The 23,681-nt window shown below is 38.0% G+C and overlaps 1 protein-coding gene across 2 annotated transcripts in view; it reads left to right on the top strand.

The window, feature by feature from the left end:
- Positions 1 to 11,196, top strand: part of lrmda (leucine rich melanocyte differentiation associated) — a 235,907-nt gene extending 224,711 nt beyond the window's left edge. For both annotated transcript variants that reach the window (XM_023326880.1, XM_023326881.1), the window contains one exon: positions 9,108 to 11,196. In XM_023326880.1, coding sequence (XP_023182648.1) covers positions 9,108 to 9,187 — 80 coding nt within the window. In that variant the 3' untranslated portion in view covers positions 9,188 to 11,196. The remainder of the gene's footprint in view (positions 1 to 9,107) is intronic.
- The last annotated feature ends 12,485 nt before the right edge of the window (positions 11,197 to 23,681 follow it).

The following is a 23,681-nucleotide window of genomic DNA, read 5'->3' as shown; positions in this document are numbered from 1 at the left end:
CATGAGTAGCTCGACAGAGCTTTGATGCCCTGCGAGTGTATGTCAACCCCTCAAAACATTTTTAAACGCTGCACCTTCCGCTAATAAAGCCACAGCTGTCCTTTCTGTTGTGGCTATCTGGTAACAAGCTACTTCCCTTTGAACAGTTTTATGTGGTTGTAATTGACCTGACAATGGGGTTCATTATGCAGTCCCTTTCATGCTGTTTTGCCTGATAATTATTATTTAATGTGTTCAGATGGAGAGCATCATTAATTCATCCCTTCCTCCAATGTCAAAGAGATGAACAGTGAAGTTATCACTCTCTGGTGATTAATATTGCGCTCTTTTGTTATTGAATCCTGTCCCAGTGATTAAACCTTCATTGAGTGACTCACCAGCCGCTCTTATTAACAGCACCATTAAGGAACACAGTGAAACCTCTAATTGGAATTTTTACTTTTTTCGTCTATTTTGGTCAGAGGTGTGAACCACTTATCTGTGCTTTTCTTTTAATTAGAAATCCTGGGTGTAATGAAGAACTCAATCGATCAGTGTCAGGTCATGCAGTGTGCATGGGTGGTGATTTGTGAGCCACATATTAACTGAGAAAATGAGCGCCTATGATTACTTGCATCGTTAGTGGCTTCTTGTGCCCTTAAGGTAGATGAACTCTAGCAGTAAATAACCTGCTTGTCATTGTTGTGCTTAAAGTTCTTTTTTGTTTGTTTTGTTTTTCTTAAATCATTCAAGACGTTTGTATTCTGGCTTGATAGTAGAGAAAGCTCCATAGATATCTTTGACTTTGTAAACTGGCATACATCCACCATCATTATCTTATCTCCAGACTTCAGAGCTACTGTAAGAAATGTTCTTCCAGGCTGTGTGTCAGAAATGTCACTAAAATTAATTTCACATATTTTTAATTAGAATGCCCACAATGGCAACATAATACTGATGTGAAATTGCTTTAGATCCAAATTCAATTCCCTTTCTGTCCTGATAGAGTGAAAACATTGTGACTGGTAACATGTTCAGCATGTCTTAAGTTTAAGTTGAATGGATGTATTACTTAGTAAAGCAGAACTTGATTTGAAAGGTTTCTGAAACTACACCAGTAATCTTCTTAAACACACTGTCCCCACAGTGAAACATGTTGGTGGCATCATGCTTTGGGAAGGTTCTTCTTTAGTAAACCTGGTCAAAATTGAAGAGATGAAGGTAAATACAAGGCAAAGAATTGGTCAAAATTTGAATCCATAGAATTGCAAAACTGGCTGGACCACACTCCATAAGACTTGCTGCTGAAATTGCAACAAAAAGTGCTTTTGTAATGTATTGGCTTAGGGAAGCTGAAACGCAGATGTATGCCACACTTTTCATATTTTTATTTATTAAATATTTTAGCATGTATTCTTTTCCTTCCACTTTTATGTGCTACTCTGTGTTGAGGATACAGAAAAAGAAACAATTTGTTAATGTTGCTCTTCAAAAAACTTCATCGAGCAAAAATCTGCTTTCTATTGATTAGGGCTGGTTGAGTTACGATTCCTCAACCTTTCTCAGACAGGCTATCAGCCTTTGGCAACAACAAATCTTTCAACTTCTTATCTCATGTATGCAAACTCCCACACCATTTATCCTCCCTTTATTGGCACTTTTGTGTTATTTTGTGACCATTTTGCCCACTTCCTAAATATTTGTGCAAAACACTTCAGTCCATTTTTAACAATTTACCTTCTAATATAAAGAAATGTAAAAATATTGTTAAACAAGTTTCAAATTCACATTTCAAAAGCTGAATGCTAATATAAGAAAAGTACCATGTTCTGTATGTCTAAGTATTGGTTTAAGCTGCAGGGTGTTTTACAATTTATTCCTGACATGTTTGAGAAATACTAATGTTATAACCTGTTTAATGTTTCCTTTCATTGCCCCTTCTCTCTACATTTTCCCTTGCCTCTCACTCAGTGAAAAATGAGACACATTTCTCTGATAGCCTTTGTGAATGTTGAGTATTAATGGCTAATGAATTGCTGATGAACATTGATGTAAATTAATCTCCTTGATGTCCCAGGGTTATATGGTGGCCATTTAAAAGTTTAATCAATACACTAAAGTCGAAAACATGCAGACGATGTTGTTGAATGGATGCAATAAATGATCAGGAGGTGAACAGTGGAGGTAAATAAATAGCTGCCATGGACCATAATGGCAGCTATTTATGTTCAATGGCTTAAGTAGTATTTTTAGCTGTTTAGTCTAAATAAACATTATTAAGCTTAATTAATAGAGACAGACTCACAATAACACACAAACTGAATAGAACAGCAGTCCATTGCCTGTATCATGGTGCCTTTAGCATGAAGTAATTTGCAGCACTTGTCTCATGTCACTTTAATGCTGAAAGTTACTTACGGCTGATGTATTTGAGTTTCAAAAAAGAGACTGTAAGCTTAGCATTTAAAATGTAACAATGTTGACCTCCCATCGTAATCACTTTGTGTTACTTGCAGCTATTCACTTTACTCCATTTTTTTCATTTGACTCTGGCTTCATCTTCCTGATACACAAACTTACCATAATATTGAGTAATCAAAAAATTTGATCTGCCTTTATGTTGAACATGATGACATGAAAGACTTGCTAATAGTGCTCACAGACCTGCACATCTACCTTGTTTTTCAATGTTGTACAACAATATGTCAGGTTCATCAGTCCAGTATCATATTTCTATACATCAGTAGCATCCATTAATTGTTCTTCAGTTCCTCCAATCTGTTGTGAAGCCCTATTTCCACAATACCACTGCTGCAGTTATGCAAGCACTAAACAAATATTGCATCAATAACTTGATAATTACAGTAATAAACCTCCAGCCCAAGTTGGAGATAAATATAGAGAAAAATATAAAACACACTACGCTTCCACCACTATGTTAATTTTAGACCTTCCTCCTACTGCACAGACAATATATTTGCTAAAGCAATATCATAAAACAACATGCTTCATGTATGTGACATAATCTCATAGTTTATATAAAGTGCTGTATTTGTTTGAATTACAATGTTCCTGAATAGCATTTCTAGATATGCCAACATACTGTATATATCAAGATAAGACCTTTACACCAGCTTAAAGATTTGAGATGAAAACTTTATAATGCCAATAATATACAATAATGTTTACCCACATTTCAAAGGTGCTCTGTAGCTTATGTGACTGTTTATATAGTTTAGATTTTGTAGACTGATTAAAATTATGAGTCGTCCTAAACTAACGATTGATCCTGGTGAAAGTTGACTTTAAGGAAATTGGTTGTCTGAAAATGTCCACAAGTTGGCTGCAATTGCATTAAAGGCATGTGATGCATCATAGAGATAATGTGCTAAAATCCTATTTTCACGCAAGTGTCATCAAACTTATGTCACTTTGTTGGTACTTCTGTCAGTGCTTATTCCACTTAGCTGCTTTTAAAATGGCATGGGTTTAGTTGAGTTGCTTCTGTATTTTCAGTTAGTTTGGTAAGAACAATAGACAGAATTTTGTGTGTATAGATTTTTTTTTCAGCTTCTTTTAATCCATTTGACCAATCCTAATTATTAGCATGATGTGTAGTATTTTTAATAATTACATTTTTTGCATCTACTTCATATTGTTGAATAATTGTTCTGATGCACAGGAATAATGACTATGTGGTCCAAGTAATGAGTGTGGGTCAAAACAAGGGAGGTCAGAAAGAAAAGCAAACACTTGAAAACAATCAGAAAATAAAAATAATGAGCTGAAGACTCCAAAGAAGAGAAAGGATACTGCAAGGGAGAAAAAGAGAAGTGTGTGTAGTCAAAAAAAAAAATGGGAGGACAGATTTGGAGAAGGGACAAGACAAGAAAATAGGAGTGTGCAGAGCAAATTCATTCTGAGTATAGATAACCTTGATGTTAAAAGCTACATCCGTTGGACATGTCTTTCTGTGACATATTGATGGCCCTTGAAAAAGAGTCGAGCTGATTTTATGCAGGGAGCAGTCATTAAACCCACTCCATCTCCCATCTCTCTCTAACTCCCCTCTTGTGAGTGTGTGCTGATTAAATGCAAAACTCTGGAGCAGGCTTTTAGAAAATATGGGAAGGAATTCAGACAGATTCATGCATGCAGATTCATGGAGGTCATAGTTTTTCCATCTTACGTGTTTTCAGCGAACAATCAAATTCAAAAATTCAAAAAAACACTTGCATTTCCAGTGGTTATGCACATCTAATAGAGGGTCTATTTGATGTTTTGTTTTGGCACAAATCTTACCTTAAACCTAAACTTGGCTCCTATTCTACATCTAAAGGTCAACGGACAGAATCAGAGTAGTCCTGCAATGTTTGAATTTGTACCCAAGACCCCAGTGATATTTTTGCAGTATTGTGTGATGTAGTGACTGCTAAATTACTGGCCTGATGTGGTTCGGAAGTGCCTCCTGGGCAGTATAATTTTATCATTGCTATGGAAAACTCAGATGGAAGGAGCAGCTTGGACTTTGTTGATACTTGTCACTTTCAGGTCAGGTAGCAGAACTCTAAAGGCCAATTCATGATGTCCATGCCCACAAGGGTCAGAGTGACCTAAATACTGTAATCTGTCCTATTTTTCAAGAATCGTTACACAGACCAAGACTGGTAAACTTCAGAAAAGTGTGCAGTACAAAATTAACTTCAGTGTGTTAGGGAAATCAACCTAGTGTTTATTTGACTTGATGTACAGTCATATTTCATGAATTAGAATATACATTGCAATAAGGTTTGTTTGTCAGATTAAAAGTACCTATACAGACAATAAACGTACTTTTTATGACACTATGTTGTATTAAAAATGCTTTTAATGGTCTGATATAATGGTCTAGTGTTAAATTTGTTTTCATTAAGCTGCAAGTGGAAAATGTGCAATGTGCTTTACTAAGTGAATTGGTTTACCTAAAAAAAAAAAAAAAAAATTTAACAGTATTCTAATTTATTGAATTTGTTCATAGTAGATTCCTGTTTTTAGGGAATTTGCCTTTAAAATGTGTTTCATTTTCTTCAAATGACCACAACCAAAGCAGAACAGAATGCTTACACTAATGTTAGGAGAAAAGTTTTTTTGTCATAAAAGCATTCACCCTATGCTTGTTTTATTGTAGTCTGGTACAAAATACCTAATCCAACTAAAATGATACCACAATAAATTCTATTTAATGCACCATTTTGAATAGAATAGCCACTTTATTTATTTGTGCATTGTCAAATCATTTGAACTATTGGCATTATACAATACAACAATATTTTCCTGTGAAATTAAATATTACTGGATTTTTACAGCATTATTTTGCAAATAAATCAAAAGGTTAAAGAATGTAATAATTCCTTTGTTAATGCCATAAAATACATCCTTAATGCTGCATCTGCAGGGGATAAAATGTTTTGAAGGTTTTTACATTTTTGGTGGTGCTAGTTTGACTCAGGAAAAAAATCTCTTTTTTATATACAACAAGATGTGTAGCGCAAAGCTGTGACTGTTACTCTACCAGACCATTATGGAAGCAATAGCCTACTCATAACTTTGTTAATCTGTCACGTCAATGGGGGTTTCCACTGTTCTCATGGAGCACAGTGTTTGTGTACTGAAGATGTAAATACGTATGGGAACATGACAGTCTTAGTGATATAAGCACACTCAACCATGGCTTAAGATACACAGAGGATACTGTGGAGCACTGAGTTTGGCATGGTAATATTTGTCATTAAGTATGAGTTCATCAGGCAGAACCCCAGAGGCATGAGCGTAGCCTCCGAAGGCATTATGTAAGCGTGAGTTTGGCATAGTTACTCCCTTTCTCGTTTCCAGCAGCCCAATCTTTCTCCTGGTTTCTCTTGTAATAAGTGCAAGCTCTCGCTGTGAAGGGGAAGAAAGCAAACTGGAGTGTGCTGTTTATGCACACAATGCAGCACTTAATGTAGTGCAGAAATGGAGTACTGTCACATTTGTGCACTTTTTCACCCACTGGGAAGCAGACAGCAGCCCTGATCTTTGTTCTTCCATTTCTTCTAATTTACTCCTCTTCCTCTTTATTACACACGGGCGTACATTAGCGCTGCTGGAGAGCTACAGGTCACTCATCGTCCAGACCTTTCCAATTGGTGCCGGAGAGCTACAAAGTGTGGCCTCTCCAATCATTCTCAGTACCCATGGGCTGAAGTTGAGTTCAGCAGAGTGTGAAGGCTTGTGGGGCCTTTACTTTAGTTCCTTCATCTGTGAAGGTTATCTCTGAAAGGCTTTGGTTGCAAACCTACAAATATATCCCCTCTAGGTAATGTCTTATAGGAGACTTGGTTCTGGTGCCTCAGTGGGTAATCTCTTTAAGGGCCCTACTCCTGGAGAGAGTGAGTTTTTCGCTGGGTACACTGTGAATATGTGAAAGATCCTGGCAACCATTTGATCTGAGTGCTGTGAGATACCCTGAGTCCTGTGGTGTCAAGCCCAGTATACAACCGTGGCACCTTTGTCCCAAGGCAAATCACGGCAGCTGGAATTCATCCCCCCATTCCCCTACACTTCCAACCTCCACACTGTCAAAAAAAAAAAAAGCATATACACACTCATGCACACCCCAACACACGCATGTATACATCTCTCATACACCGGGGGAGCAGGCAGGCATGGAGCTGGTCTTGGATTTTATCGGAGGTGACAGCTTCTCACACTTCAGTGTTTGGATCACCTCAAGTAGCTGGGCTATGAGGGGAAATGAGCACTGCTCCACTACAAAGTCCAGATTTAGATTGACTGAGCTTGTCCCCGGGCCTGTGGGCTTCTGCTGCTGCCGTACTGCTCCTCTGCCTGACAGAACACCCACCACTGCTGCAAGGGACTGGTGCGCTGTGTGGGTGCGTGTGCATCTCTGTGCACCACATGTGTGCACTTGTGTGTCTGTGCGTGTGTGTGTGACTTGGTGGAGCCTACTTTGAAGAGTCAGAGAGCGCGGGGAAAGAGAGCGATGTGTCAAGTTTGGTTAGAATTGAGGGTGGCATCAGAATATGCTTGGCACTAATATGGCACCAGTATCTCTGTCCCCGTTCCTGCTTTCTGTCACTTAGTTGCCATTCTCTTCCCTCTCTTGACAATGTCTTTTTGGATTATCTGATTGGACTTACCACTTGGAGCGTCCCTCATCCCTCTGTGACACTGCCTCCCCCATATGTCTCTCCACTCCTGCCTTGTCTCTGGCCTGCCTCCTTTCCCCTCCTCCTATAATGCACTTCATGTCTATTTAGAAAAGCTGGTGAAAGCCGTATCTGTTCTGCTGTCAGAGGATCATTGACAGCACTAATGCCACTTGTCCTTGTCTCATTTGGAAAGAGATGACACTGAGGTACAGCCCTCTGCACTAATCAAGATGAGATGTTAGTGTTTGTGACGTTAGCATCACAGCAAACTGACCACAGAGCTTTGGGCCGGCCATCTGCCTGAACAGCACCACCTCTCTGTACAACAGAAAACCACCACAGACAACCTTCAGTTTTATAACATTATAGTTATGTAGAGAGGGACCAAAGAAGTAGATGCATATATTATAGCTTAAGTTTGTATTTCTATTTAACATTTTTAGGTGTAAATGATTACAGATTTAGCTAGTTAACCTCTTCTTTTGGAGCTAATACATAAACTTATTATTCTTCTTTCAATATTTAACATAATTACACAATAAAAACACTTTGAAATTACTAATATTTGTTCATTTTAGTCAGTAAAATATATTTTAAAAATCTAATTTTTATAAAAGACTAGTTTACCTTTGTAAAACAATATGTATGTTTTAGAAAAGAAAACTAATAATTTAAACCAGGGGTGTCAAACTCCAGTCCTCAAGGGCCGGTGTCCTGCAACGTTTAGATGTGCCTCTGCTGCACCACCTGAATAGAATAATTAGGTCATTAGCAAGGCTCTGGAGAACTGATCTACACAGGAGGTAATTAAGCCATTTCATTCCAGTGTTTTGTACCTGTGGCACATCTAAAAACTGCAGGACACCGGCCCTTGAGGACTGGAGTTTGACACCTGTGATTTAAACTTTTACTTGAATACTGTATTAAATATATTCATTTATTTGTAAAATAAATGTACCTTAGACAGTTATGATAGCAGCTATAAAAACTAGATGGATTTCATGTGGATCTAAGTTGATTTCACTTGTACCAAAGCAGCATTGTGTCTGATCTCTTAGGCAAAGTCATTTTCTCTATACAAGGAGAAATGTTCGTCAGTTCAAACAATTTGTGTAATTTAGAAAGTAGATCTACAGTGTTTCGGTGCTATTGTCTCCAGGTGTCAAATGACCGTTTTTCATTTGTTTTGAGAGAAAATCTTTCTTTAACTTTTTGTTGCTGTTTTATATTTTTTACTTGCTTTCCTGTCATCTGTATATCTGTACAACTTTGCTGTGCTTCATGGAAATCAAGCAGAACTGCATAATTAGTTGTATAAACAGCATTTTTATTTTTGCCTTTCTGTTGCAAGTAGTGATGAATGATTCATATTAATAGTGGAGGCAACTTTATATCATAGAGAAGTCATAAATCAGTTTTACAACAAAGAAAAAATGATTACAGAGCTAACTTGTTTTTTAACTGTCTTTGTTGCTTATTTGGAATCAGTGCAGTCTTTTTTTCTGAAAAATGTGGTGTTTTAACTCCACTCTGAGATTTTATAAATGATGCTAAGATTTTTTTTTGACAAACCTACAAACTGACAAACAGGCTTAAAAGAATAAAACAGTACAGCTCTGCTACAGCCATTCAGCCTTTCTGTTATCTGCTACAAACCTCTCTCACTTTTTACAGCTTAAATGACGTGTCCTTTTAAATGGCTTGCCGCACTACATCCACACTGAAGAGTGTTACTGTCATCATGAACAGCAGTGCTACATTTGTTTCGCTCGCTGATTGGAGAACAATTTTGAGTGTCTGACCGGCCGGTCACCAGACAGGCTGATCAAGCTCAAAACTTTGCAGTTCTGGTCACAAGTTGATTTTTCTGCTTCTCCAGTCATAAAAAGATAACCCAACCATGATTTACACCTAAACTTTGTTTTATTCTCTTTTTAGGGGTATTCGCCAAGTGTCGCTACATCTACTATGGCAAGCACTCAGAAGGCAACAGATTCATCCGAAACGATCAGCTCTGATGTCCACAGGATGCTCTCAGAGGAGTCGGGGTTTTTTTTATTTATTAAAACCACCAGGGATTTTTTTTCAATCACCTAATCTACTGCTGGAAAACAAAAGATAAATTTTAACCGAATATGCTGTTGCACTTATGCATGCTGAGTACTTTCTTGTTCATATAAAATTTTAGAGCCATTGTTTTAGTCTCCTCTTCTGAGCTGAGCCTACTTCTGTTTTCTTGCTTGCAGCTCAGAGTCAGAGATGACACTCCCACTGACATGATCGCCTCTAAGCATCAGTTGCAACACAACTCACACACATGCACAAGGACCTTCTCCCTGCCTTATTGTCTTACACACAGCGAGCAACAAACATATCCAGGCAATTGCTTCCTTTTCTTTGACACCCATGATGGATCACTTGTCCACAACAGCTACTAATCAAGGGTGAAGGGGGTGGCGGTCCCACACCTGGGCCCTGACATGGACTCATCTTCTTCATTCTCAGATTTTCCCTTTCTTTTTTTCTCCTGCGCTTGTGCTCCCAACTGCTATTTAAGTCATTAAGATAAGAGGTGAGAGAAACTGGTGAAAGCAGCAATAGCTGAGAATTGGTGTCTCCAGTAACATGCACAGCAGCATTCCAGATTTTGACATTGTTCTAGACAGTGAAATTGTATTTGTGGGAGCTGTAAATAGGTTTCTATTCTTATTGCTGTTTACATGTTACAGAGCATTGTGGGATTACATCCTCCTACACCATTTGATATGTTTGGCCCATCTGGAGGCCTAATTACCTGCATGCCCTTCAAATCCTGAAACTTTACTCTTTTTCTTGCCATTAACAGTTCTCTGTTTGGCACCTGCTCTGTTCTCCACTAAATCTGTTGAAATTTCTGCTGGATTCACTGTTAAATTGGAAGATTTTTATTGTATTATTTTTTTTAAATTTTCTCTAAAAACAACTACCTTGGTGAGGATCCCCAATAAAAGAATTCATACTTCCCATAAATTGACATTCTTAAAGATTTAGGCACCCTGGTCAAGTTATTTGACAACTGATCTCCAAATTCAACTCAAGCAAACAGTTGTAACAAGTTACAGATTAAATATCTGTAAAAACATGCCTATGAAAAATGTTCATAAAATGTCACCAGCATTTTATGTTTAAGGTAGATGCTAGCAGTTTATCACCATGAACACGAGTGCATATCTAGCTACTGACTTGTGCAATGTGCATAGTTCACCACACATGGTTTATAAGCCCTAAAACAGTTTAAAAGAAATGTGACAAACATTGATGTTACCAAAAAGAGAGATACAAAGTGAACTTATATCTCTAAAATATTGAACTAAAATCATTAACACCAACCTCTGACTATATGCTTATCACACAACATATTTTTTCCATCTGTCCATTTCTGGTAGACGTTTAGTGAAGTCTGATCAGATTGTTGTACAGTTCTAAATGGCGGCCTGTGAAGACTGATGAGGCTCGTTCCAATCTTTTTTCTAACCTAACAATTTAAAACAGCCCAGCTTCTCTCCCAGCAGTAGCTTTGCATGTGTATGACAACATGACAACAGGTAAAACTCATCAAGTGGAGTGTAAAATTTATCTTTGGGATACTTTTCCTAAAAAAAGAAAAAAATGTCTGACTGAAATAATACTTTAGTATTGGATTCTCATAATTCATCTAACATTATTGCTCTTAATCCTGTTGAGTTTTTCCTCACTATGTCTTAGCCTTTGTTTGTACTTGCTGTGTTGTTTTCTTTATTTGAACTGAGATACACTTTCAAATTTAAACGAGCTGTGAAGATATACACTGGAGTTTCTAATTGACTGTCCTGCTTATGTGAATTTTCCTGTTTTTATTATTATTGTCAATCTTGTACACTGTGTTTCTCGTACTATGGCTTCAAGGGAACCTTCCAGATGAAGATTTTGAACAAACATTTAATTTCTAACAGCTGATCTAAGAAAAAATATATATCATTGCTGTGTGATTAAAAGGGCTGGACTCAAATGTGTTGAAGTTGTGTTGCTATTTATGTCCACTCCTGGACTGGTTCAATACATTGAACGATAACGATGAAATATTATTAGTTTTACATAAATCCTATAAAATGGATCAAAAGTTATTTCAATGTTACTTGTTAATCCAAAAAGCTGAAATTTTATTTCTTATCATGACTACATTTTAGTGCTGAGAAGAACTAATTTGTGAGAAGATTGAGAGGTTTAATATCTGTGGGGCTCAAAAGCAGCCATGTTTATGTTCAGTGCAGCATGTCATTCATCTGCAAGCAGATAAAGAAAAGGTCAGAGATAGCCTAATGCAATGTTTGTTCACAATGTCTCTCTTTGTTTAGTTCCCTGTTTTTATTAGCTTAAACACTTGTTCCAGTTTCAGAGATGTGTGTATGCGTGTGAGGAAGAGAGAGAGAGAGAGTGCCTTCCTGCATGTGTTTATACACTTTACAACTTCCTACAGGATTGTGTGACCATATTCCAGATGACATGCTGCTCAGGAGCCTGGTCACTAGTGCTGGCGCTTCAGAATGACAAGGTTTATTTGTCTGTGTTTTGATATGCTCAGAGGAAACTGGGGCTGACAGCCGGAGGAGGCAGGAAGAGGGGAGCCACAACAAGTCCCCCCCTCCACAAAACACAAAATGTCATCCTTCCCCTGGCTGCGGCATGCACCCAGCCATCCTGCTGAAAAGAGCAGACATTTAAAACTTTGTGACATGTGTCACAGGCACTGCCATTGAGCCTGTGCCACTGACGGAGCTGGAATTGACAGGCTCCAAGCCACCGGAGCTGGCTGGGGGACACACCGAGTTTGGTGTGTGTCACTTCCCATCCTTGTCAGGGACGCATCCTGAGCTGCCACACCAACACAAACTGCATTACGGGGTGGGTGGGGACTGCCAGAAAGGGTTGACATATGCTTGACATGCGCCTCTGTGCATGTGAAGGCATGAATGGGACGCTCAGCATCACAGACAGTAGATTAATTAAGGTATGAGCCACAGATCTACCTGTAGGCAATGACCCTCGTGATCCTCGGCTCTATTGCTGGTGCTGTATCTTAGGAACTTCGCGGATGAACAAATGGCACACCACTTCATCACTGCAGATCACTGACATTCTACAGTAACCCTGGAGGCTCAACTAGTAGCCTCAGTGTGTGCATATATGTCTGAAGGGGTGCACTTACATATATGGTCTAACTTTTAAGCTCATTATTTTCACTTTGTTTGCACAAGCTTTAACTAGCTGCGTGTGTGCAATTTTATTTATTAGTTCCCTGATTGTGCCAAGATGAATGGTAACATTGCACAAACCTCATAATCCTGTTGTAAAATTTAAAGTGGAGCTTAGTTAGATGTTACTCATTAAGATCTACAGATAACAGCTGGGGTGCACCAAGAAAATCTTATAACCCACCTCTGGTCATCATTTTTGTAAAGCTCTGACCTGATGTATCCAATTTGAGTAAATTCCAATTTATTCTTATGAACTGTACTTGTTTCTCTTTGTGGGCAAATTCAAAACTAAATTGTCTTAGCAGGAAATTGTTTGCAGTGCAGTTATTTCTAGGTTGTCTACTTTTAAGAAATTTGTAAAAATCTGAATAACCTTGTTCCACATTATTATATGTGTAGAATTTTGCAGAAAAATCTTAATACAATTTGTCATAAGGCTGTCATATAAAATATGGGAAAAGTGAAACACTGTGAATACTGCCTGAGTGCACCGTAATTTTAAAATATTTTTATTTTTTATTAGTAACAGGTGTCTCTCTCTGCTTCGTTGGAAATGTACAAATACAATCAAATCTTCCAGGTTGTGGAGCAGCAGTATCTATACAAACAAAACCTAATTAAAAAGAGGAGTCTATTTGTGATTGGGCAATATTTATTTAAATTTGAACTCATGGCATCATCCCACTGTGTGAGAGCACATTCAACATTACACAACTATGTAGATGTACAAGATTATGCTTTTATTTAAAAAAAAAAACATAAAAAATGATTTGAGTTTACTTTTAAAGCTGTCTTTAGAATTGTACACTAGTAATCTTATTACAAAAGTACATGGATGACAGAATTATAATCACACATTGAAGAACTGCTGGCATACTGTTGACAGATGTGGTGTTTCTACAGACTGGAAGTGAAGTTGACATTTTGGAGGGGCCCAACCAGAATCTTGTCTTTCACCCTCAAAAGCTTGAAGCTGATCACCAAAGATAAATCCTCAAAATGCTCTTGATTTCAATGCTCCAATACCAAAATGAAAATAACTAACTGATCTCTCGGTAACAAGTTGCACACCAGATTGTTGTCCTCAGCACAACCTGATTGGTATGGGGCTTTCACTGATCATAAGAAAGGTTGGATTTTTGAGTTGTTATAAGCTCATAACCAATGAGCGCTGGTCAAGAACAAAATCATGTTCACTGGCTGATTTTCTGATGAAGCTCTACATTATGATGCACTAGATTTTAAAATGTTCACTGCTGTAGAAAAACATATCTTAAGTTCTAGGAATACTCCATGCTATGTTGACTTTATTGAAACTTGTGGAAAATAGTTTCAGATTTCTGGTGTATTAATAATGTGTTCAACTTTGTTACTTTTTTTTAATATTATGTAAGGCACGTTTTCTTGTATGGAGCATTTCAACAACAGACAATTCAAGGATTTTTACATAACACATAACAACAAACAAGCAACAAAACATTACATTTTCTCAAATGTCTTAAAACAACATAAAGTTACTAGATTATTAGAGATAATCCACATTCTAGTTATAATGAATCAAAGACAACTCTAAGCAAATGAAATGTTAACCTTGATTTAAAGGAACTCGGCATTTCAGTGCTTGCAGTTTCCTGGAAGTTTAATTCCACATCCTGAAAAGCAGTGGGATCTGCAGTGAGAGACAAATCACCCCATCAGCAGCGATCAGCCCACAGCCTGATGATTGATTGACATTACTCAAGTTAAAGAAGATGGAAGTCAAAAAAAGAAAAAAAAGACGTCTTTATGAATGACAACTGTCCACCGTACAGAGGAGCAGCCCTCCTTGCTTAAGCAACATCTTCTTCACGTTCTCGTTCCTATCCTCCATCTCTCTCTCTCTGTGTCTCTTGCTGACATGCAAACCCTGTCTCTCCTGCACCTGACTACATTTGGCAGCACGCTGCTGTCTCATTTGATCCAGAGAGGCTTGAGGGGGAGAAGTGGCCCTTATTTCCGGGCCTGGCTGGTCCTCGATGAGTAACATTTGTCATTCAAGGTTGTGCTGTTGTAATTAGCTTGTCAGTGGACACCGGGCTGAGCTGGCTCTTTCTGCTAAGAAATATGGACAGACTGACACGGGACCTGACAGCCAGTCGATAATGTGGCAATTAATGTCATAAATAATTCCACTGCCAATTATATCAAAATGGACCCTGTTCTTTCACAGGGCCTGCTAGTCCCTTATCATTTCCTCTGATAAGGGGGAACACCCATCTCCCTCCTCCCTATAATTATTAGGCTTTTTATATGTAAATATAATCTCACTTCTCTAAGTGTTTATAGAACAGGGTGCACAAGTAGCTGGGAAGAGACAAGAACAATAAAATGCTAATACAGTGCCTTGCAAAGTATTTTTAGACCTTGAAATTTGAACGTATTTTATCGAACTTTCACGTGTACATACAGTAATGCATCATTGTGAAATAGAAGAAAAAGCACTGTTATACATATAAAAACCTGAAAAGTATAGCGTTCATGTGTTTAAAATCAAGCGCAACCAACTTCCATCCAACTTGTAATTAGTGGCTGCAGCTGTTCTTTATGTGATTATAGAACAGGGGTGCGCAAGTAAATACAGCTGTTCTGGGAAGGCCTCAGAAGTTTGTTAGAGAGCATTTGTAAACAAACGACGTCAAAAGATCAAGGAACATGGCAGACATGTCAAGGAGAAAATGATGGAGAAAGTTACAGCAGGGTTTAGGTTGTAAAACAATATCCCAATGTTTGAACATCTCATTCAGCTCTGCGCAAGTCATCATCTGAAAATAGAAAGAGCATGGCAAAACTGTCAGCCTATGAAGACATGACAGTCCACGCAAGCTGGCACTCAGGGCAGAAAAGCAACCAATAGGCAGAAGAATCTGTTAGTGTGACAATTAATAGTCTTGTGCCCCAAATCTGGGGAGCACGACTTGGGAAACACGTAGAGAACATAGTAAAAATGAGGATGGAGGTGTTCTGGTCAAATAAGACCAAAATCGAACATTTTGGCCTACATCCTCCTCTTCGGCATCGGGAATGATATCACCCTGAAGACACCATCTTCAACTGGAGACATAGTGGAGGCAGCATCATGCTGTGGTGGAGTATTTCTTTCTGCAGTGATACAGAAGTTGGTCACAGATGATGGGAAACTGAATGGAGCTACATGCTGGAGAATCATGTGTATAAGTACTGCATACAAACAGAGCTTTATTGGAAATATTTCTTAAAGCGGTCAAAGCCCAGACCTAAATCCAAATAAGATATGTTAAAATGTGAATTGACTTACGCTAATTTGGAACTTGCGCAAATAAATCACTTTCTAAATATGCAAATTCGATAGGCATGCCCCCAAAACAGCTGGAGCTGCGGTGAAAGCTGGTACAGCAAAGTTTTGAAACATGGGGGCTGAACACAGATGCACACCACACTTTTCAGATATTTTTTAATTAATTAATTTACTTTACTTAGCATAATTTTTTTTCCTATTTGGCATTATTGTATTTTGTTTATCTCATATCCCAATCCAAATAAATCCCCACTCCGATAAATTACTCAGATATTTAAAGTTGGAATATGACACTATTCTGAAAAAGTCAAAGCACATTATGGGGCCTTGGCCTTCATGTAGGTTCAACAGGAAGACCAGATGTCACTGACATGATCAACGGTGAGGAAGAAAAACTTTACTTGAAAGTGTGCACAATGAAATGAGAGGTATCGATTTGAGCTGATATTCTAAAGGTTGCAAAAGCTTAACCAGCAGTGAGAATATTGATCCTGACATCAGTTTGTTTGGTGGGAAAAATTATATCCATTCCCTGTCTTCAAGATGCAGGTCAATCAATTACAGCAAGTGAGAATAAACGATGAGCCCAAACCCACACGGGGTTCACTGCATAGTAAATGTGCGGCACATTGGAAGGAAGTAAAAGCGGAAAAAAAAGGGAATTTGCCCAGAAATGCGTTATTATCCAGCTCCCCGGCCTGCTTCCATGAGCTCATTTGTCTCCACAAGTGACTCACTCACTGTGAACGGCCCCCATCAGCACGACACTAAACTCTCCCTGTGAAATGTATGAGCAAATAAAGTGAGCTCAGCACATGTAAAACCCTCCTAATGCATTGTAAAGCAGCTTTAAACACATCAGATGTATCTTCGGCGTCTGGAAGGTCGCCTGGATAGTAATAGATGGTGTACGCCGAGGAGTCTCAAGGTCGTGTCAAACTCGACTACATAATGCATGATTTCCCGTTACTCACACTGGCACCAATCACACGGTGCACGGCCTTGAGATGAAAATTTTGCAGAGTAAATCAGCCTCCTCAATGGCGTTTCTATTACCCCTCCATGTGCAGTGACAGAGTAAATGAATAATTCTAAATAATAACACATAGCAACAAATCACATTTATTAGCGCATGAGAGAAAAGCAGCAGTGGATATAAAATTGTTTTTTGTTTCATTCTTTCATCTTGCCTGTATGGCTTTAACATCTTTTTTGTTGCTGTTAGTTGTGTTCAGATGTGTAAACATGTCCTTTGTACTTCATGGAGATGAGGGTGTCACTCCTCCACTTGTCACTGTCCTCTTGTTAGATTGTGTGTATAATTATTGTGTCATTCACTGCACGAGAGCTGCTTTCTTTGAATCAGGCAGTTAAATGACCCTGTTAGCATAATTAATTTAAGCATCCTGGGGGGGCGGCAAAGTTGCAGACTCATGAATATTAATTATTGTCAATTTCAGCTCTAAATATTGTAATGAAACACGCTTTTGTTTTCTGTTTGTTTTGAAGTAATATGTTGTTTGTTACATCAATTATTGATTTTTATCTCCCTCCAGTGCTCCTTTTAAGAGATTTACGTAGAAAATGGCAAGATAAATATTTCAGCATACATTTTCATTTGTTTATTTTAGCAATCATTGTGCAGAGAAACATTCATTAAATATACAGTTATGTGGCAGAGGGCATTTGAAATATGTATTTGAATGTTAGGTCCTACAGCTACTCTTCATTCAATGCATCAAAGATTGATTTTGAACAAAAATTTCAAGAGAGGATTTTGGAAATATTGGCATGGAAACACTTTTTTGATAATATCCAGAGGGAACAAACCAAACTGTAACATAAACATTTTTTCTCACAATGATTATCTTGCAAGACTCCTTATTTCATAAAGAAGTAAAAGTATTTTGCATCATAAGACATGAATCAACTACTATGCCAATGTAGCTTGATAATAACTGAAAAAGTAATTTATTTCAGTAAAACAAGTCAAAAGTGAAACTCTTAAAGGCTCCCCACATACTACTCAATCACCTGAAAATGAGACGATTTGACAAAAGGTAATTGCTGAATATGTTGTATCTCGTGTCCATTAACTTTGAGCCACAATCATCAAAATTAACCAGAATAACACCCTATGTTTCATTTTATAAACACAATAAGTCAAACTAGAAAACTTCTAAAGAAATTGAAACGGGGCCTGCCAAAGTGTGCCTGTCAGTTTTAAGCCAGCCGCTTTCCCCGAAATCGGAAGCTGACATGCAAAGTGTCCATTGTGAGGGTCATGTGTAACCCTACTCATTTGTCACGGCACCAATGTAGCCTTCCTCGCTTGGTTGTTTGCCACCTTCTTCATTAGTACAATACAGAATGAAACACTCTTCACAATGTGACTTTGACTGCATGCATGTAGTCCCACAGCTCCACCAGCATTCCTCAGAATTCTTTTCGTATAGTTTAAACAATAAAACAGTTAACAATTACTCAAAAACAAAACAGAACTTCTTCCATGAATCATTCAAAAATAACATCCAACAACACAAAAGAGTAAAATAACAGACAACTGCCATAGCAGTTACAACATTCACAAAACACTTTTTTTTATATATGTATTCATAAATTTATACTTTATACCTACCTACTACAATACAGAATGAAACGCTCTTCACAATCTGACTTTGACTGCATGGAAGTGGCCCCACAGCTGAAAAATAAGCTGTGCCCTGACTGAGTGGTCAGCCACACACACCAACTGGAGCAGCTCCCACTCATAGGGTCATATTTTTCCAGCCCAACCACCAGAATACTTTACAAATTATATTTGTAGATGTTAAATGTTCTTACAGTATTTGGTTAATTGTTGAACTAGAAAAATATGACCCTAAGTAAAAAAAAATGTAGTGAAGAGCTGCTTCACTCGCACCTACCTCCACCAGCATTCCTCAGAAATCTGAGAGTGCCTGAAGGACCTGTTGCATGCAGTTACTCATCACACCACTAGGTGGTTCTAAACATATGCATCGATTAAAAATCTCATTATAAATATATATTATTATTATTATTATTATTATTATTATTTTGGGTAAAATTTACATGCACATACGTACACACTTTTCTCTCTGTTACACATGCAATATATGTATATATATGAAACTAACATCCTATGAAACAAATCATGGACCTTGAGTGTTGTGTGAGCAAGGGTATTTCCTGTGGTATTACCTGAGGCTCTCTCCTAGGGGTCCTCTGGAGGGCAGCCTTCTAAAACCGCCCAGCTTGGCCTGGCAGATGACGGTGACATATGGAGGAAATCGGGTTTTGACAAACAGCTGTGAGTAATGGTGGGGAAAAGGTGTGGGAGATCTGTCTTAAGATGTGGAAATCCAGCTTACCTTCCTCTGGGTATGGCTAAGAGCAAATGAAGTCCTTGAATCATGAATACTCTAGAGGTAAAGGGAGTACTGTATATACTGCTGCCAATCTTTGGTTTTCTTGAGATAACAGTCAGAGGTTTGGTGCTCATATTTTAAGAAGGTTTTCTTTATATGCAGTTTGATCTTTGGAACAATTACAGATTTCACTTCGTGGGGAGTTTCCGAATTAGGATGGACAAACTCAGGTTTGTTCACTTTTAGCATCTACTGTCATGTGTTAAAAACCAAGTGGTTAAAAAAGTGTTCAGAGCTCAAAATTCTTAGAATAGCTTGTTTATAAATACACATTGGGAACATTTTGCATCCTATTATAAATCAACGCATGAAGAAAATTTAACTACACTCAAAAGAGAGAGATGGGCAATATTTAGGTACATATATAAGATATTGTTTTTGAAAACAACTTAATTAAAAAACTTAAAGCTAAGATAAATAATGCTTTCCTATGAATCACTGTATATTTTAGGCTCCACATATGTATCTATTTATTTTATTTTTTATTTTTTACAATGCTCATAGGTAACTGTTGGCCAGATTTGATCATCCTGGAGCTCAGAGCTCCAGGAACCATCACTAACTGGATGGTTCAGTACATTCAATCTGTCTTGGTTTGGTTTCCAGTTTTGAACATTTGAGATCATTTTACAGGACCAGCCTATTTCTGACTCATTGTATATATGTTCCCAATTGTTGTTATTCTGTGCCGTTTCCAGACAGTACAATTTTACTCAGTTTTCCAGAGAGCAAAGCATTATGAGTAATGTACACAACATTAATTATTTAAGCTACACTAGTTCGTTTTTTTTTTTTTTTTTTTTTGACAGAATAAGCATTTCTGCACTACTTTTATGTGGGACACACCTCTTTTCAATTATTGATGCAGTTGTAGACATACAGTATCATCCCTGCCATCATTGTTGGGCCTGTTTTTTTGTTTGTTTTCAAGTATTTCCCACATGTACATGTAATTACTATTAAAAATGCTAATTGATTTGGAAAGTAATGTTGGACTGCTGTTACTCGAGAAACAACTGTATGTTTTTGAATTTGCTTGTGTTTCTCATTGAGCTTCATTAAATGCAGGTCTGTCAATAAATGGTTACTGAGGACATATAAAGTTTGATTGTTTAGCACTTTCATATCCAACCTAAGGCAACTTACCAGTGTGTTTTGTAGAGTTCTAGATCACATATCAGACACTTCCCTGCACCTTAACTTAAAAAAGACCGGGTGATTCAAAGATTAATTAGCACTGAATTAGAAAACCTTATCATGGATTCAGCTGGCCATTCAAGCTGCTTATGTTGAGCTTATTGTTCTGTTTTGGACAAGTTTCATCTGTGAGGTCACCATGACAGATGAAGAGCAATACCCAAAGGAAGTTGAGAATAATTTCAGTCAAAGTCTATATGCTACAAACACTTCAAATCATTTACAATTCCAAATATGCTTGTGGAAATGTAATTAAGTAACAGAAAATATTGATCTCCTCACAAGAGTTAGTTGGAATGTCCCTGAGCTAAAGCTTTATTGGTTTTTATGCTTCTCATCTAAGCATGCGTACAGTTCAGTTGTTAACCTTCCCAGTTCTGAAATGATTTATGTTCTTTTTCTGTTAGAAGGGCTGAGAGGCCTAACCTTGTCTGTCTTTCCAAACATATTGATCAGCTTGTGAGAAGAGATAGGTTATGAAACCAAGTGCAAAAGCTAAGCTACAATGAATTATCTTTGCTCTAATAATATGCAAATATTCCAAAATAGGAGAAGTTTCAGACTCTACCTTTATTTTATTACTGACAATTACTGATGGCTAATAAAAAACTATAGTGTTTGTGCCAGCTTATTTAATAAGTTTGTATGCTTTATTAAAATAAGGATCTGCCACATGTAAGTCTAAGCTCTGAGTTTCAAATTAGAAACCTTTGACCTTTGTCACATTTTACCATTTTACAACCACAAGCTACAATATATTATGTGGAAGAGTCTTTCTGGTCAGATGAGACCAAGACTGAACTTTTTGGCCTAAATGCAAAGCACAATGTGTGGTGAAAAATCCACAGTCCTAAAGAAAATCTGTTAGAGGCTGAGTTGCGTGTCTCCCAGACTCTGTTTTGTAAGAGACAGCAAAAACCTGAGACTGAGGTGAAGATTCAGCTTCCAGCAGGAGAACAACTGCAATCACACAACCAGAGCATCAATAGAGCAGTGTAGATCAAAGCTTATTTGTGTATTAGACTAATCTAATCAAAGCCCAAATCTAACTCCTTTGGAGATCAACACTAAAGTGTGTGGTTGCTATGTGACAAATGAGGCAAATGTGGAAAAAAAAGTTCAAGCTGTGTACACAGATATTAACACACTCACTGTTTTTGAGTGTGTTAATATCTGTTTTTTGGATAAAAAAATCCTCCTATCAGCGATAGGGTTAGACACAAAGAACTTCACCAGAAGAAGACATTCGACTCAAATTACAAATGGCAGTGTCAGGCAGAAAAAAGGGAAAAGCCAACCCTTGTGCCTTTGTTGTTCTGCTTTAATTCTGTTAATCGCCCCAAGGTAAAGATTAGCTGCTCTTGCCAATTTAATTCAGCCTCAAATGATGTTGCTACAAGGTCACTACTTCTTTTCTTCATCTCTTATTCTTTCTTTTTACTCTTTCCGTTCCTTCCTCCCCCTCCTTTCCTCCATACCACCTTACACTCTCCCCCATTTCTCTTTCTTGGCGAGCAGGATTGAGTTGTCATGTAGTTCTAATAGGCAGCACGGGGAATCATTAGTCCACCCCAACTCCCTGACTGATGGGTATTTCACTCCAATCATCTGAGTACTGTGCGTGTGTTTGTGTAGGTGTGTGTGGATGAGAAAGAGGGGAGTGTCTGGCCTCCCCCTCCAGCACACACACACACACATTTTCTGCCACGGACACTCCCGCCCACCAGCATTTCGTCCCGCAACGTGTGCCTGTTCTATTGACGGTGTGTCAGAGCTGAGGAGAGATGTCTTAATCAACTTGGACACACAGGGCATTGATTTGACAAGCTGCTGTAATGACCTTCTTGTTCTCGTAAAGGATCACTGTTTATCTGGGCCGCAGCCGATGCACGGAGCATGCCTCATTGTCATGGAAACTATTATCATGGATTCGGAACGATGCTCCGTCTGCAGATCTCTCCTCTACTTCTCTGTCACATAAAGAAAACAAATTGTAACTTTCACACTACGCTGCAGACGTTGATACAGTTCGAGGTGGCCTGTGTGAGTGTTTGTTCGTGATTGAGATGTTTAACGCTTCGAGACACAAATTGTCAGGGGTCAAAAGGGAGATGGTGTAATTGGTGTCAACATCTTTCATGTCAATGTTATGGAAATCATTACAGACTGAATGGATTGGCTGAACAGGCTCAATACTCCCTTGACGGACGTTACATTCACTTGCCTCTGAGCTCTTTTGGCAAATGCTATTAAACATTATAGCTCATTGATGTATTAAATGACCCTTGAGTACATCTGAAACTTTCAATACGAGTCAAAAATTTAATTTTTAAACAAACATGGTGTTGTGCGAACGTACTCAAAGCCATCAAAACATCTTCATATTTTGTTAGAATTGCAATCACAAACTTAAATGTCTTTTACTAAGATAATAAATAATATGCAGAACATACGTTTGAAGGGTAATAAAAAAAAATCAATCATTTTCAAAACTGTTTTACATTTAAGTATCTAAAAAAATGTGGCATGCATTTGTGGTCACCTCTCTGAGTCAATACTTTTCTGAAAGCCTTTTACAACATGTTTCATAGATAGTTTCTTTAATCTGAGTTTCAGATCTCTGAAGCCCACTCAGAGTTACGCAAATGATGGCCAAGCCTTAGCAGATAGTAAAATTATGGAGTGAAGTTCAGGTGGGCTCCATCTGCCATTTAGTTGACTTCTCGGGGCATTTGAATAGCAGAGTTTGTTTAGGGATAACAGTAAAAACCCTTTACAGGATTTATTTGCAAAAAAAAAGAGTTAACCACATTCTCTTTTCTTCATCTACTTTATAATTGTAAATTATAACTTTATAATTTATAATTCATTTTATTGTAATGATAAAATTACATTTGTAAGGCATTGTAAGCAGAAATATTTTAAACCATAAGTTTATTGAGTGATCCCTGATTGGTTTAAGTCTCCAATTTAGGGCAATGAATGTTGAAGGCGAAGAGAGACACGATCCTTTTCGTGTTTAGCCTGGCACCGCACCACATGGCTCACGACCACAAACTCATGTTCCTTTCCTTAAAAGAAGAAAAGAAGACGAGCTGATTTGTAGGGATCTCAGGTTTCGAATGCTGTCAGCTTCTGTCAGGGCAATCAGCAACTATCAGCCTCCCTTGAATGGCCCTGCAGCAGACGGTAAATATTATTGGCATCCTGACACCCTCTCGCCGCAGCGAAGTGTGTAAAATTGTTAATAAGGGACATGATGGGCCCGCTGTGTGCCGTC

Source organism: Xiphophorus maculatus, chromosome 22, assembly GCF_002775205.1.
Source record: "Xiphophorus maculatus strain JP 163 A chromosome 22, X_maculatus-5.0-male, whole genome shotgun sequence".
Classification (NCBI taxonomy): Eukaryota; Metazoa; Chordata; class Actinopteri; order Cyprinodontiformes; family Poeciliidae; genus Xiphophorus; species Xiphophorus maculatus.
The sequence above is the reverse complement of the archived record's forward strand: the minus strand, read 5'-3'. Positions and strand labels throughout refer to the sequence as shown.